The 12628-nt window shown below is 39.3% G+C and overlaps 1 protein-coding gene and 1 long non-coding RNA gene across 8 annotated transcripts; one reads left to right on the top strand and one right to left on the bottom strand.

The window, feature by feature from the left end:
• Positions 1–5863: 5863 nt before the first annotated feature.
• LOC107763249 (uncharacterized) lies at positions 5864–7052 on the bottom strand. The gene is made up of 2 exons (XM_016581723.2): positions 6551–7052; positions 5864–6374 (listed from the first exon to the last, which is right to left on the bottom strand). Exons 1-2 carry the CDS (start codon positions 6896–6898, stop codon positions 6180–6182), a joined length of 543 nt encoding a protein of 180 aa, XP_016437209.1. The 5' UTR covers positions 6899–7052; the 3' UTR covers positions 5864–6179.
• A 168-nt stretch (positions 7053–7220) lies between these two features.
• LOC107763250 (uncharacterized) lies at positions 7221–11423 on the top strand. 7 transcript variants are annotated; one of them, XR_012701531.1, is made up of 4 exons: positions 7221–7772; positions 8782–8844; positions 8922–9593; positions 10214–11422. It is a non-coding gene; the product is annotated as an uncharacterized LOC107763250 (long non-coding RNA). The 7 variants fall into 7 exon arrangements; XR_012701529.1 differs by having other exon boundaries at positions 7575–7884; XR_012701527.1 differs by lacking the exon at positions 8782–8844 and having other exon boundaries at positions 7588–7884; positions 10214–10463; positions 10815–11421.
• The last annotated feature ends 1205 nt before the right edge of the window (positions 11424–12628 follow it).

Here is a 12628-nt window from a genome sequence, read left to right as displayed (position 1 = left end):
GCTAACCAGTGAAAGCGCCAATTTTTCCAAGTGCGGATATCTAGTTTCCGCTTCCCCTAAGGTCCGACTTACGTAGTAAACAGGAAATTGCGTACCTTCCTCTTCTCGAACCAGGACACTGCTTATGGCGACTTCTGATACTGCCAAGTACAGGTAAAGTTTTTCGTCGGTTTTTGGAGTGTGCAGCAATGGTGGGTTCGATAGATATCGTTTCAGTTCTTGCAACGCTAGTTGGCATTCCGGTGTCCAAGCGAAGTCGTTCTTCTCTTTGAGTAGAGAGAAAAATTTGTGGCTTCGATCTGATGATCTCGAAATGAATCGGCCTAAGGCTGCTATTCTTCCTGTTAACCTTTGTACAGCTTTCACGCTGTTTATGATGGTGATGTCTTCAATGGCCTTGATTTTGTCTAGGTTAATCTCGATTCCCCGATTTGACACCATGAAGCCGAGGAACTTAGCCGAGCCGACTCCGAAAGCATATTTTTCGGGGTTGAGCCTCATGTTGTATTTCCTCAAGATATCGAATGTTTCCTGCAAATGGGACAAATGGTCCTCTGTGCGCAGGGACTTGACTAGCATGTCATCAATATAGACTTCCATTGATTTACCTATTTGTTCTTCGAACATTCTATTTACTAGGCGTTGATAAGTAGCTCCTGCATTTTTTTAGCCCGAAGGGCATTACGTTATAACAATATGTTCCATATCTGGTCACAAACGAAGTCTTTTCCTGGTCTTCCGGGTTCATCTGGATTTGATTATACCCGGAATAGGCATCGAGAAAGGTAAGGATCTCGTGGCCGGCCGTGGCATCGATCAAGTGATCGATGTTGGGCAGTGGATAAGAATCTTTGGGGCATGCTTTGTTCAAGTCTTTGTAGTCTATACACATTCTAAGTTTGTTTCCCTTTTTAGGCACTACGACCACATTGGATAACCATTCGGGGTATTTTACCTCTCTAATGGATCCTATTTTGAGCAGTTTGGTTACCTCATCTTTTATGAATGCGTGCTTCACCTCCGATTGGGGTCTTCTTTTTTGCTTCACCGGTCTGAATCTAGGGGACACACTTAGTCGATGTGTCGTTATGTCCGGCGGGATTCCTGTTATATCTAAGTGGGACCAAGCAAAGCAATCGATGTTATCGATAAGAAATTGAATGATTTTCTTCCTGAGTTCGGGTCTCAAACCCCTTCCCAGGTATACCTTTCGTTCGGGCCAGTGATCGATCAAAATGATTTGCTCCAATTCCTCAATAGTTGATTTGGTGGCATCGGAGTCATAGGGGGTCACGAAGGATCGAGGGATCCACTGATTATTATCTTCTTCGATGCTCTGCTTATCTGGCTGGGTCGGGGGCGATGTCTTTGATTGCTATTTGGCGTTCTGGTCTTCGACTGTCCCTCCTTTTGAACCCGATCCATTCACTGGCGAAGACGAGGATGTTGGTTTTGCTTCCTCGACGGAGAACATTTCCTTTGCGGCTGGTTGTTCTCCGTATACTATTTTGACACCTGTCGGTGTTGGGAATTTGAGGACCTGGTGTAGGGTCGAAGGTACAGCTCTCATGTTGTGGATCCATGGCCTTCCGAAAAGGGCGTTATATCTCATATCGCCTTCGATCACGTGAAACTTTGTTTCCTGAATTGTTCCGGCGACGTTTATCGGTAGGGTTATCTCGCCTTTGGTGGTTTCGCATGCCATATTGAATCCGTTTAAAACCAAAGTTGCGGATACGACCCGGTTTTGTAAGCCGAGCTGTTTTACGACCTTCGATCTGATGATATTGGCGGAGCTACCTGGATCAATTAACACACGCTTAATTTTAATTTTATTTATGAGTACGGATATTACCAGTGCATCGCTATGGGGTTGGATGATTCCCTCTGCATCTTCATCATTGAACGATAAAGTCCCTGTGGGAGCGTAATCTTGAATTCGAGATCGCTTTTCCCTCACAATCGACGTTTTAGCGCGTTTGGGCAAAGGTCCCTGAGGGGTATCGACGCTGCCGATGATCATGTGAATGATGTGCTGTGGTTCTTCTTCTTCGTTTTGCTTGCCGAAGTCCTTATTTTTAAAATGGTTCTTCGCCCTATCACTCAAAAATTCCCTAAGGTGCCCTTTGTTAAACATGCGGGCTACTTCCTCTCTTAATTGTCTGCATTCTTCCGTTTTGTGACCATGGGTGCCATGATACTCGCATATCTGATTGGGATTCCTTTGGGCCGGATCGGTCTTCATGGGTCGAGGCCATCTAGTATCTTTGATGCGTCCGATAGCCGATACGATGGCGGATGCATCGATGTTGAAGTTATATTCCGATAATCGAGGAACTTCTATAGGATCGGCATATTTATCAAAGCCTCTCTTGCTCATAAGTCCCCGAGAATTTTGCCCCTGATCATACCTGCGGTTATTCCTAACTGTCTCATGTGCCGAACCATGGTTCACCCGATTTGTGACGTACGGCTGGTGTCGGTCTCTGTTTGACCTTTGTTCTCTGTTGGTTTCCTTCAGAATTTTAGTGGTTGCGCGGTTCTGACGCGTGGGTTCATACGGAAATCCCAATTGATCATCTTTGACCCTGATTTTCGATTGATACCGATTGTGTATATCCGCCTAAGTTATTGCAGGGTATTCGATCAAGCTTTGTTTCAGCCGACGTGATGCTGTCGAACTCAGTCCGTTCAACCCTTGGGTGAAAGCTTGTACGGCCCAGTCGTCCGTGATTGGTGGCAAATCCATGCGTTCCATTTGAAATCGGGATACGAATTCCCTCAGTATTTCGTCACCCCTTTGTTTTACTTTGAATAGATCTGATTTCCTCGTTGCGACCTTTATGGCACCAGCATGTGCTTTTACGAACGAATCTGCTAACATGGCAAAAGAATCGATAGAATTCGGTGGCAAGTTGTGATACCAGATCATTGCTCCTTTTGCGAGGGTCTCTCTGAACTTTTTCAATAATACGGACTCGATCTCATCGTCTTCCAAATCGTTGCCTTTGATGGCACATGTATAGGAGGTGAGATGTTCGTTAGGATCGGTCGTACCGTTATATTTGGGAATTACGGGCATACGGAACTTTTTTGGGATCGGTTTTGGGGCCGCGCTCGATGGAAAAGGCTTTTGTAAGAATTTCTTCGAATCCAGCCCTTTCATCATGGGCGGAGCCCCCGGGATCTGATCGATCCTAGCATCATATGTTTCGAATTTTTTGTCGTTGTCTTCGACTCATTTTGTGAGTTCCTCGAGTAGTTTAGTAATTTCAGGAGCGGTTCCTGATTTTCGCTCGTTCGATTTCACTGTGACAGGCTCCGTTCTGGGGGTTACTTCTCGAAGAAGTGGATTGGAGTTAGGATTACTTTGCATATGAGTTTGGCTCTGCAACTGAGCTATCGCTACTTGTTGGGCTTGTAGCATTTCGAAAATCATACGCAAGCTGACCCCGATTTCCCCCGCGCTGTAGGTGTCTCGGGCTATGGGTCGAGCGCCACCCTGAACGCTTCTTTCCTGCTCGGAATGTTGATTCGCTTCTAGAGCTATTCGTGAATTGATATCTACTGGTACTTCGGCTCGAATTTCGGGTTCCTCGATTCGAGCCTCGTTGCCGTTGTTGGGTAGCCTTTCGGCCACGGACACCGAGTTGTTGGTTTCATCCTGAAGGCCGGCTTCGAGGTCGATTGGCGGAGCCATTGCTAGTATGAAGTTGTAAGCTGGAGTATACTGTATATTTGTATCAAATAATCACTTGTTATCCTTAGCCCCACGGTGGACGCCAAACACCAAACTGTTTACCCGAAGAATCGGATAACGTTGAATTTATGTATGGTTCTAAGGGCAAGTAGATTTCTTTGATCTGAAAATAACAATACACGTATTTATGGTACAAAAATAGAAGATGATGAACAAAAATATTTAGTGAGCTTTAGAAGGATAAACACAATGAATTCTTAATCCCAGCCAAAAAGTGCCTTCTATTACAAACTATCTTTCCTTTTATAGCCAAGGATCACTACTTTATCTATAGCAACATGATGGAATAAATATTACTAGTGGAGGACCCATGATGGTGTGTCTTCTCCTTAATTCCCGCAGAGATTCTCTCCTTTGGTGCGGTTGTAATAGCTTTTTGTCTGTGAACTCGATACCGACTCGAGCTCGGTATCGGATCGGAACCTCGGCCTTGGTTTCGAGCTAGGTGATCACTTTTGGGCATCGATGTTCGGGACCTGTATCGGTCGATGTTATCTCGGTCGATTCGAACGCCCGAGCTCGACGCATCCATCTCGGAATTCGTTCGGGGTCTCCATGAAGATACCCCTTGATTGAAATGCCATCCTCGATCGATATTCATGGCCGAGGATCGATTTTAACCGTATACAAAGTTAAAATCTATTGGTGCAAAGAAGTACATTGAAATCTGGAACCACGTCCAACTTCCAAGTACCCAACTCTGGAAAATAAGACAATACTAATCAATAAACAGCTTGATGGAAGCTAACTAACACTGTGCTGTATTAATTTATATAAATTTCAATGAACTTAGCAAATGTTATTTTCATTTTTGATGCATATGAAATAATGAAAAGCTCAGTAGGTTCTAGAGAGGTAACAACGTTCTCTCTGGCGAGAATAAACCATTGCGGTAAAAATAATGTTGCAATTTTTATACAGTTCGTCCACTCAAAATAATAGCCGATAAATATATATTTTTTATACATTAATATATAATATAACATATTTCGTACATAATTAGTATATATATTTTGTTATATTTGACTTGCAATTGTAGTTATTTTTGTGGGACCGACCAACTATGTTAAAATGTTAGGGAGGGTGAGTCTTGAACTAAAAGGGCCTACATGAAATCTCAATGCGCCAAAATCTTCAAATTTGGTCACTTTTGGGCCTTTTTCTTTATCTTTTGTGTGCTTCTGTATTTTTTTTTAAAAAACTTTTATATGCTTCTGTCTACTTTCGGTAACTTTCACCACTCTTTAGGTTTAGAATTTTAACTAACATTTAAAGTTTTGTATGTACGCGGTCCTGGTTTTCTTTTTGCTTGTACTTGTTAGTGTAGTTAGGACAACTCTCATGATGACAAAATGTTTTCCTAGTCGTTTGAAGATTAATTTCTTCCCCATAAATTGGTTTGATTAATCCAAAATAGAAGTTCACCAGGACGTTATAACGCACTAAATTGCCTTCTCGCTTCTCCAGTTACATGACGAAAACTAATCGAACAAGATATTTATCTTTCTTAAAGTTCAACTTGTTAAAGATTAAGAGTTAAAAACCTTTGCCATTGATGCATATGAACGTAAAATTATTGAATGAGAGTGTTACCAGCCCATGTTCAATACAGATACGTACGCTCAAGGTCCAAATAGATCCACAATGTGTAAGAAGAGTTCTATTCACATGTTTGATTGCATAGTTAAGTTTCCCCCCCTAATCTTTATTCGTAGTAAATATGGATAATCGAGCTTCCTTCTTAATTTCTTTCCCTTTCATTTGTTACCATAAAATTACGTAGTAGTTTATTGTTTGAATAAAATTTGAAGAGCACAACTTATTCATTCATAATAATAGTAGTCACAACAACAGAAATAACATCCTAAGACTACAATCTAGAAGGAAGAAAATGATACCACAAAGGAAAAATTAAAGGACATAAACAAAAAGAAAAGAAAAAAGACCTACATCGCTTTATTGGAAAATATTTGTAGGAAATAGCAGCACAGTATAAAGAAAAAAAAAAAAAAAACAGTTCAAGAGACCCATTTAGCCCTCTTTTAAGAGTTACCATTATGGAGTACTATTATATGTCAACTAAACTTAGATAGTGTAAAATTATACAACACAACTTAAACTCATATATTAGTTCCAAAGAGTACGTACAGCATTAAACATGGGACACCACAACACCTTAACAAGATACATATTGAGTAGTAAACTCACTGTTCTTCTTAATACACAGAAGCGAGCATGGCCGCCGCCTATATACACATAGAGTCAGCACATTGCCCTTACACAACTTCAAACATACAACGTGAAGAAAACTCACGACTCACGAGTGCATGAAATAAAATCAAGCGCTTTTTAGACACTTATTTGTTACTTATAAGCTGGAAATGAAAACAAATTAAGGAACAAGCTGATCAACTTGTTCTCAGTGCATCCCAGGGATCTTGTCCTTGATTTTGTCCATCATTCCCTTCTTCTCTCCTCCTTCAGTACTAGTATAAGTTGTTTGCGCATGTTGGTTATACTCACCTTCCTGTTGGGCATGTCCTCCTGGCATCTTCTCCATTATCTTCTCCTTCATTCCCTTCTTCCTTCTTCCACCTTCTCCATCATCCTCAGACTGCAAATTAAACCACATAAATAAAATCACGTTAGAAGGGTATATTTCACAAAGTAATATCAAATGGAGGAACAAAAAACTCCCAATATTCCATTTTATATGACACTTTCCTTTTTCTTTTGTCTTTGAAAGAAATGACACTTTTATATACTCCATGTGAAAGATCTTTAACTTACAGAGCTAGAGCTGTCGGATCGACGAAGCTGTTGTTGGCCCTCATGGTGCTGAGTATGCATACCACCAGTACCCATACCCATTCCAGTACCTTGGGTTCCATACTGATCTCCACCCATAGCCCCCATTCCAGTACCACCCTGAGTTCCATAGGCTCCACCACCAGTGGTCCCCATACCAGTACCTTGGCCTTGGGTTCCATATTCTCCACCACCTATGCCCCCCATACCTTGCTGAGTTCCATAGGCACCAGTACTGCCCATGCCCCCACTTTCTTGGACCCGGTTTCCATATTCATCAGTCTGGCGCATTTGCCCCTGGCTACCGTATCCCTCGTTGTATTGTGCCATCTCTTTCTAGTAAAGAAAACTTGAACAAACAAAGCTAGACGAATTAAGAGAACTAGAATATTATTCTACTTGCAGTTTGGTTTGTTGTGATGGAGTGAGCTGCGGGGAGTTGAGATTTATATAGGGAAAGGAGAAGCTGGAAAGGCTAGTTCGAGGCATAACAGGTGTTAAGTGACTAATGGAGTTGAGGGTTTTAGGATAACGAAGAGTGATCGTGGCAGCAGAGAGTTGAAGACAGGTGGTGAGTGTCGGCTGGGAGATAAAGAGAGGAGTAATAATTAAAAGATTGGAAGAAGATATTTGATTGCAATAGTGCAACTTACGCAACTAGAACAAAATGAAGGTGACACTTCGCAGCTTTACACTGAGCGAGGTTAAGAGCATAGAATGGAAGACAAGTGTATTGGCCAGAGTCGACTGGACATAAAGATGGAAGAAGATTTTTAACTGAAAAACTAATGTGACACTTCGCTGCTATTACAAGGACAAGGACAAGGAGGTTAATGACAAATTATTGCTACATCCAACAAAGGGAAGAGGAAATTTCATTTTGGGGGTATATGGACTAAGGAGTACATACCAACAATTTGGGACTGGGAATTCAAATAGCCTTAAACGTGGCATGGTAAGAGAGGCAGCACCTATGACTCATCCTTATGACATATATTACTACTCACTAATAAGAGGGAATAGTTGGCACCTCAAGGTCAACATGTGTGCTTATATGAAAATAAAAATTAAAATGAGGATATTTTTATCATTTTAAAACTTTCACAGCTATACATTTGATTATATAGCTTAACACGTGGATTCCAATTTTAGCGCGTGGAAGTACCGCTGGTTTCTCAGCTAAATCTCGAACAATCGTGTAGAGGTAACACCATCTTCAAACTTAAGAAAAATCCAGAATGTCTGTGCTCTCCGTCTTTCCTCTTGTTGTCAAGTGTGCACTTCAGTGTGTTTTCTTCCGTCAATAGTATTTTCTGGTGGGTACCTCTTTTGTCATCTCTTTGATTCATCTTTATCCATATTTCTCTTGAGGAGTATCAACGGATTTTGGTCTCTAGGTGTTTGAGAAAATTCTTCAATGAATTACCATTTCTGTTAAATTTCTTATGCATATTTCTGTCTTCTCTATTTTTTAACTGTTTGTGATTCATCTCTATGTGTATTTCTCTTGAGGAGTATCAATGGTTTTTGTTCTGATTTCGCTTGGGCTAAATGATATAAGAATGGTTGTAAATAATGCTCATGTGATCATCATCTTTCTTACACATCAAAGGTTTTGACTGCAAAAGAATAATTGTCGTAATTTGTGAAGTGATCGATTCTGCACAAATACAAAAAGGATGGACATACTTCTTAAAATGTATAATGGCTTCTCTCTGTTTCCAACTTATTCCTTCAATGAAAAGTGTGATAGTACTACATGTGATTTTTTGTTGCCTGTTTTACCTTTCTTTCTTAGTGGTTAAAGGATCAATTTTGGCTAAAAGGCGGAGTCTTTATTGAGATTTCTATTGATTCTTGTAACCTAAATCTGTAGTAATTTTAGAGATTGAAGTTTTCATTATGTAGTCTGCAATTTCTTGGCTGATATTAAGTCATAAAGGATCACTTGGCATAAAAGTTACTTATTTATTGGGAATACAATTTCTTTTCTGGGATTACAATTTGTTATGGCAATTTTCTAACTAAATGCGTAGTTAATGTAGAGGTTGAAGTGTCTCTGTGTAACTTGCACTGTCGTGGATGCATACCAGTTTTATATTGCTGCTATGTATGTATATATGTATGTATGTATATGTGTTTGTGTGCGTATATATGTCTCTGCTTGATCTATTGTTTTACATTTTTTGTTCTTGTTGTTATTGTTACTGTAGTCTGGTTATTCTTTGCCTGCGCAAACTACTATTACCAAAGATCTGAAGCTCACTGTTTCTTAGGTAACGAGTCATTCTTGCTTTATATATTTCGATTCATTTGCTTGAGAGCAATTTCTGACTAAAGTTAATCTTTTCAGTTCTCTTTGTTCGGTTCGTTATCTAATGTGGGTGCTATGGTCGGAGCAATATCTAGTGGTCAAATTGCCGAGTACATTGGGGGAAAGGGGTAAGATAATGACATCACTAGGAATTCTGCTTCCCCTTTTCTTTTGCTTGCCTATTTTGTACAAGTGGATACTCGAGTTTCTTGTCCTATTTGCAGTCTTTAATGATAGCTGCTATACCTAACATCATTGGTTAGCTTTCCATCTCATTTGCCAAAGTAAGACAATTCTGCTTTGATGCTAATGAAAATATTACTACTGGTCATATAATGCGTCAAACTTACACTATTGCAATATTTCTGCATCCCTTTAGCTGTCGAGATAGTGTCTGGTAATGGCCACAGTTGCAGTTGTCAGATATGGTTCTGGTTCACCAATGTAAAGTGAAAATATCGAAGAAAGGGTATCAAGGAAGATGATAAGGCCCTGCCCCCTGTAGTGCAGTATGTGGAGACTTGGGCACCTGGGGACATTGTGGAGGTATATAATGACTGCTCTTGGAAAGTTGCCATCGTGCTCAGTATGTTACCACGTGATCGTTATTTGGTGAGACTACTTGGTTGCTCTCTGAAACTTAGCATTCATATATCAGGCATGAGAGATCGACAAAATTGGAAAGATGGCAAATGGATTTTGATCAGAAAGGTACATATTCTTTTTCATTTTATTATTTTGTTTTGGCTTTACAGAGAAATCTAAGGTTGTTATAAAAGTTTGTAATAAGTTGGAGTTGCTCTCATGATTTATCTGCTATTTCCCTGCCTTTGTTTTTAATTAGAAAAAGTTCATTTGACAGGATTATTTTGTATTACTGTCTACGTCAGATCCATTATGTTTTGTTTGAGTCCATATATCTTTTTAACTAGATCTTTTTATGAGAATTATTTTATTTGTGTATATGTGTTTCTATGAGTTCGGTCTCTGTAGCAAAAATGGACTTGACAAGGTATAGTCCTTGTAGCTTGAATAATATGGGAAGTGGGTTTGACCTTGCTGGTTAAGTGTTCTAGATTATACGCATCAAATCGAATTATAAATTATTATTCTAATTGATGGCAGTTTCGGTAGCCTCTATGCGAAGTGAGAACACTTTTATACGTCTATTTAGTTGTCCTTATACAGTATTGTATTTGATGTGCTTATAGTAATAAGCAGGTGAATTTATATTTGATGCATATGGTGTGTCTTTTAATAATTTGTATAAAAAATTCAGAATCTGTTTCTTTCCTTGCCTTCCCTGATCGCACTATTCTTTTCTTTTGTAGGATTGTGATCAAGCTGCAACTTGATGCCCATACTAAAGTTCTTGGAGAAACTGGTGGTTTAGCCACTGAAGGAAAAAATAGAGGACAAGAGTCTTGTTTAATCTCATCAAGATCCCTAAAGAGAATGTCTCCTTATTGCACATCTGGTGTTGATTCACTTTATGAGAATGCTCAAAAATTTCAAGCAATCGAGACAGATAATCGCAGGCAACGAGCAGCTCTGGTGACCTAACAGGAATTTCGTTAATTGGTATTGTTAAGTCCAACTCCATTATCCATAAGTGTTTTCACGAAAAATTGATTCCTAAAGTTCTGTCGACGGCTAATTTATTTCACTGTTGCTATACTTTATTTTTCACAATAGTTTATCATCTTGTTAACTAACTGCTGCTATCTTTTAGATCCATATCACCTGGTGCTATTTTACTTAATAGTTTATCATCATCATCTTGTTGAGAGCTGATGTTTGGCATATTTCGATATGTGTTGATGTTACTTTACTCATGTTTTAACCGCTTCTTGATGTTATTTGACCTTTAAAATGCCCAACATGGTTTAATTATTGGTTTTATGACTAATTGAGTTGTGTGTGGTGAATTAGGGTATTTGGAGTGCAAAAATATGAAGAAAAGGTGCTCTAGGTAGAGGAAGAGAGATTGGATGCGTCGCATCCAATCTAGAAAAAGATCAGTTCGCGCACCCTTAGCAGTGAAGTCAGCCCATAGCATCCGCCATAGCATCCGCACCTGGGCAAAGCTGAGATGGAGGAACTAGGGGTGGATGCGTCGCATCCACCCTCACATGCAAAGATGAGAAATAGAGGACAAGGTGGATGCGTCGCATCCACCTTCGCAGGCAAAATTGAAATGGAGGACGAGGTGGATGCGTCGCATCCACCTTAGCATCAATCCCTGAAGCCGATTTGGACTAGGAATAGGAGAGCTTTGGCCCACGACTTTTGTACGCAATATATAAGCCAAAAACGCCTCCTTTAGGTTATATAACATATTGGGGAGAGGGAAAAAGCCACGAAAAAGCTGTGGAGGCTGGAATTCATCAAGTTTCATCTTTCTCCCACCAAACTTAGTAATTTTTATGTTTTTTTGTATGATTTGTTGTTTGGATACCATGTCTATGTGGAGCTAAACTTCACGTTCTAGGGTTGTGATTCTTTCATGACTATTGTTATTCGGATATTGATTTTGACTTCTTGATTTATCATATTAGTTTATTTATTCAATCTTGCACTTAATTATTTAATTGCTTGATCACCAATTGAATATTATCTACGAATCTAGAATTGAACTCGAAAGTGGGAATTCTATATTGCATATAGGATTGAGTAGGGCAAGTTCTTGAACTCGGGCATCGGGGAACAGATTCGTGGTTAGGATAGACATATACCTAATTGCCTTGCTTGGTTGATTTACAGGAATTATACATGCGTTCTTGTTGATTCTAACTCCATAGACATATAGGCGTTAGGTTAGCTTGAATAGGCGAGTAAGAACTCGACAGATTCTTATGAGCAATATTAACCCTGTCAACCAATAAGCTAGATAAATTAGTCGGTCAATTCAATTGAAGAATACAATAGGATTGTTAGATAGCCCATAACCCTAGATCGTTTTCCTTACATTGATATCATAAAAATCTGCTCTTTCTCTGTTCAAAGTTCATTATTTATATTTTCTTATTTAATTAGTTTAGAATAAAATATTTTTAGGTTTAATTCTTGTTTAGATAATTAGGATAGTCTAATTTAGTTAATAGTTAATCATAAGTCCTCGTGGGTTCGACATCCGACTTTTAGTTACTTTATTACTTGACGACCGCGTATACTTGCGTGAGTGTGTTTGGTCGCAACAAGTTTTTGGCGCCGTTGCCGGGGACTCAGAAAATAGCTATTTTTCTAGATTAGACATTTTTTTTTTATCTATTCATGTTTTTTATTTTATTTTAGTTTAGTTAGTATTTTTTATTTATTTTAGCATGGCATCTTGGAATGAAAATTATTCGAATGATGGTTATTCTTATTTTGATGATCCTTGTCCATATTGTGGAGGACCCCACTGGTAGAAAAATTATCAGAATATTCCCGGGACCGATTTGTGCGCACAATCTCAATCCTTTGAGTGGAATATTTATAATATGTGTGGTGGTCAAGATGGCCATTGGGATGGTTGTCCTAATTTTGTTCATCCTTCTCTGAGCCCTTATTATGATCTTTCTAATGATGTTTCTGAGTTTGATAGGGGCAATGAAGTGCAGGATATGGAACCTGATGCATATATTAGGGATATTTTGAGGCAAGTAGCAGAGCAACAAGATGAACTCAAAAAAGATATGAAAAAAATGAGGGCAGCAATCACAAGAATGAAGGCCAATATGGAAGAATTGAATGAAGAGAGCGAG

Source organism: Nicotiana tabacum, chromosome 17, assembly GCF_000715075.1.
Source record: "Nicotiana tabacum cultivar K326 chromosome 17, ASM71507v2, whole genome shotgun sequence".
In the NCBI taxonomy this organism is placed as follows: Eukaryota; Viridiplantae; Streptophyta; class Magnoliopsida; order Solanales; family Solanaceae; genus Nicotiana; species Nicotiana tabacum.
The sequence above is the reverse complement of the archived record's forward strand: the minus strand, read 5'-3'. Positions and strand labels throughout refer to the sequence as shown.

Coding starts and splice junctions, on each gene's coding strand:
- LOC107763249 (XM_016581723.2), bottom strand. CDS start 6,898: ATGGCACAATACAACGAGGGATACGGTAGCCAGGGGCAAATGCGCCAG. Junction 6,375..6,550: donor GATCCGACAGCTCTAGCTCT/GTAAGTTAAAGA, acceptor TTTAATTTGCAG/TCTGAGGATGATGGAGAAGG.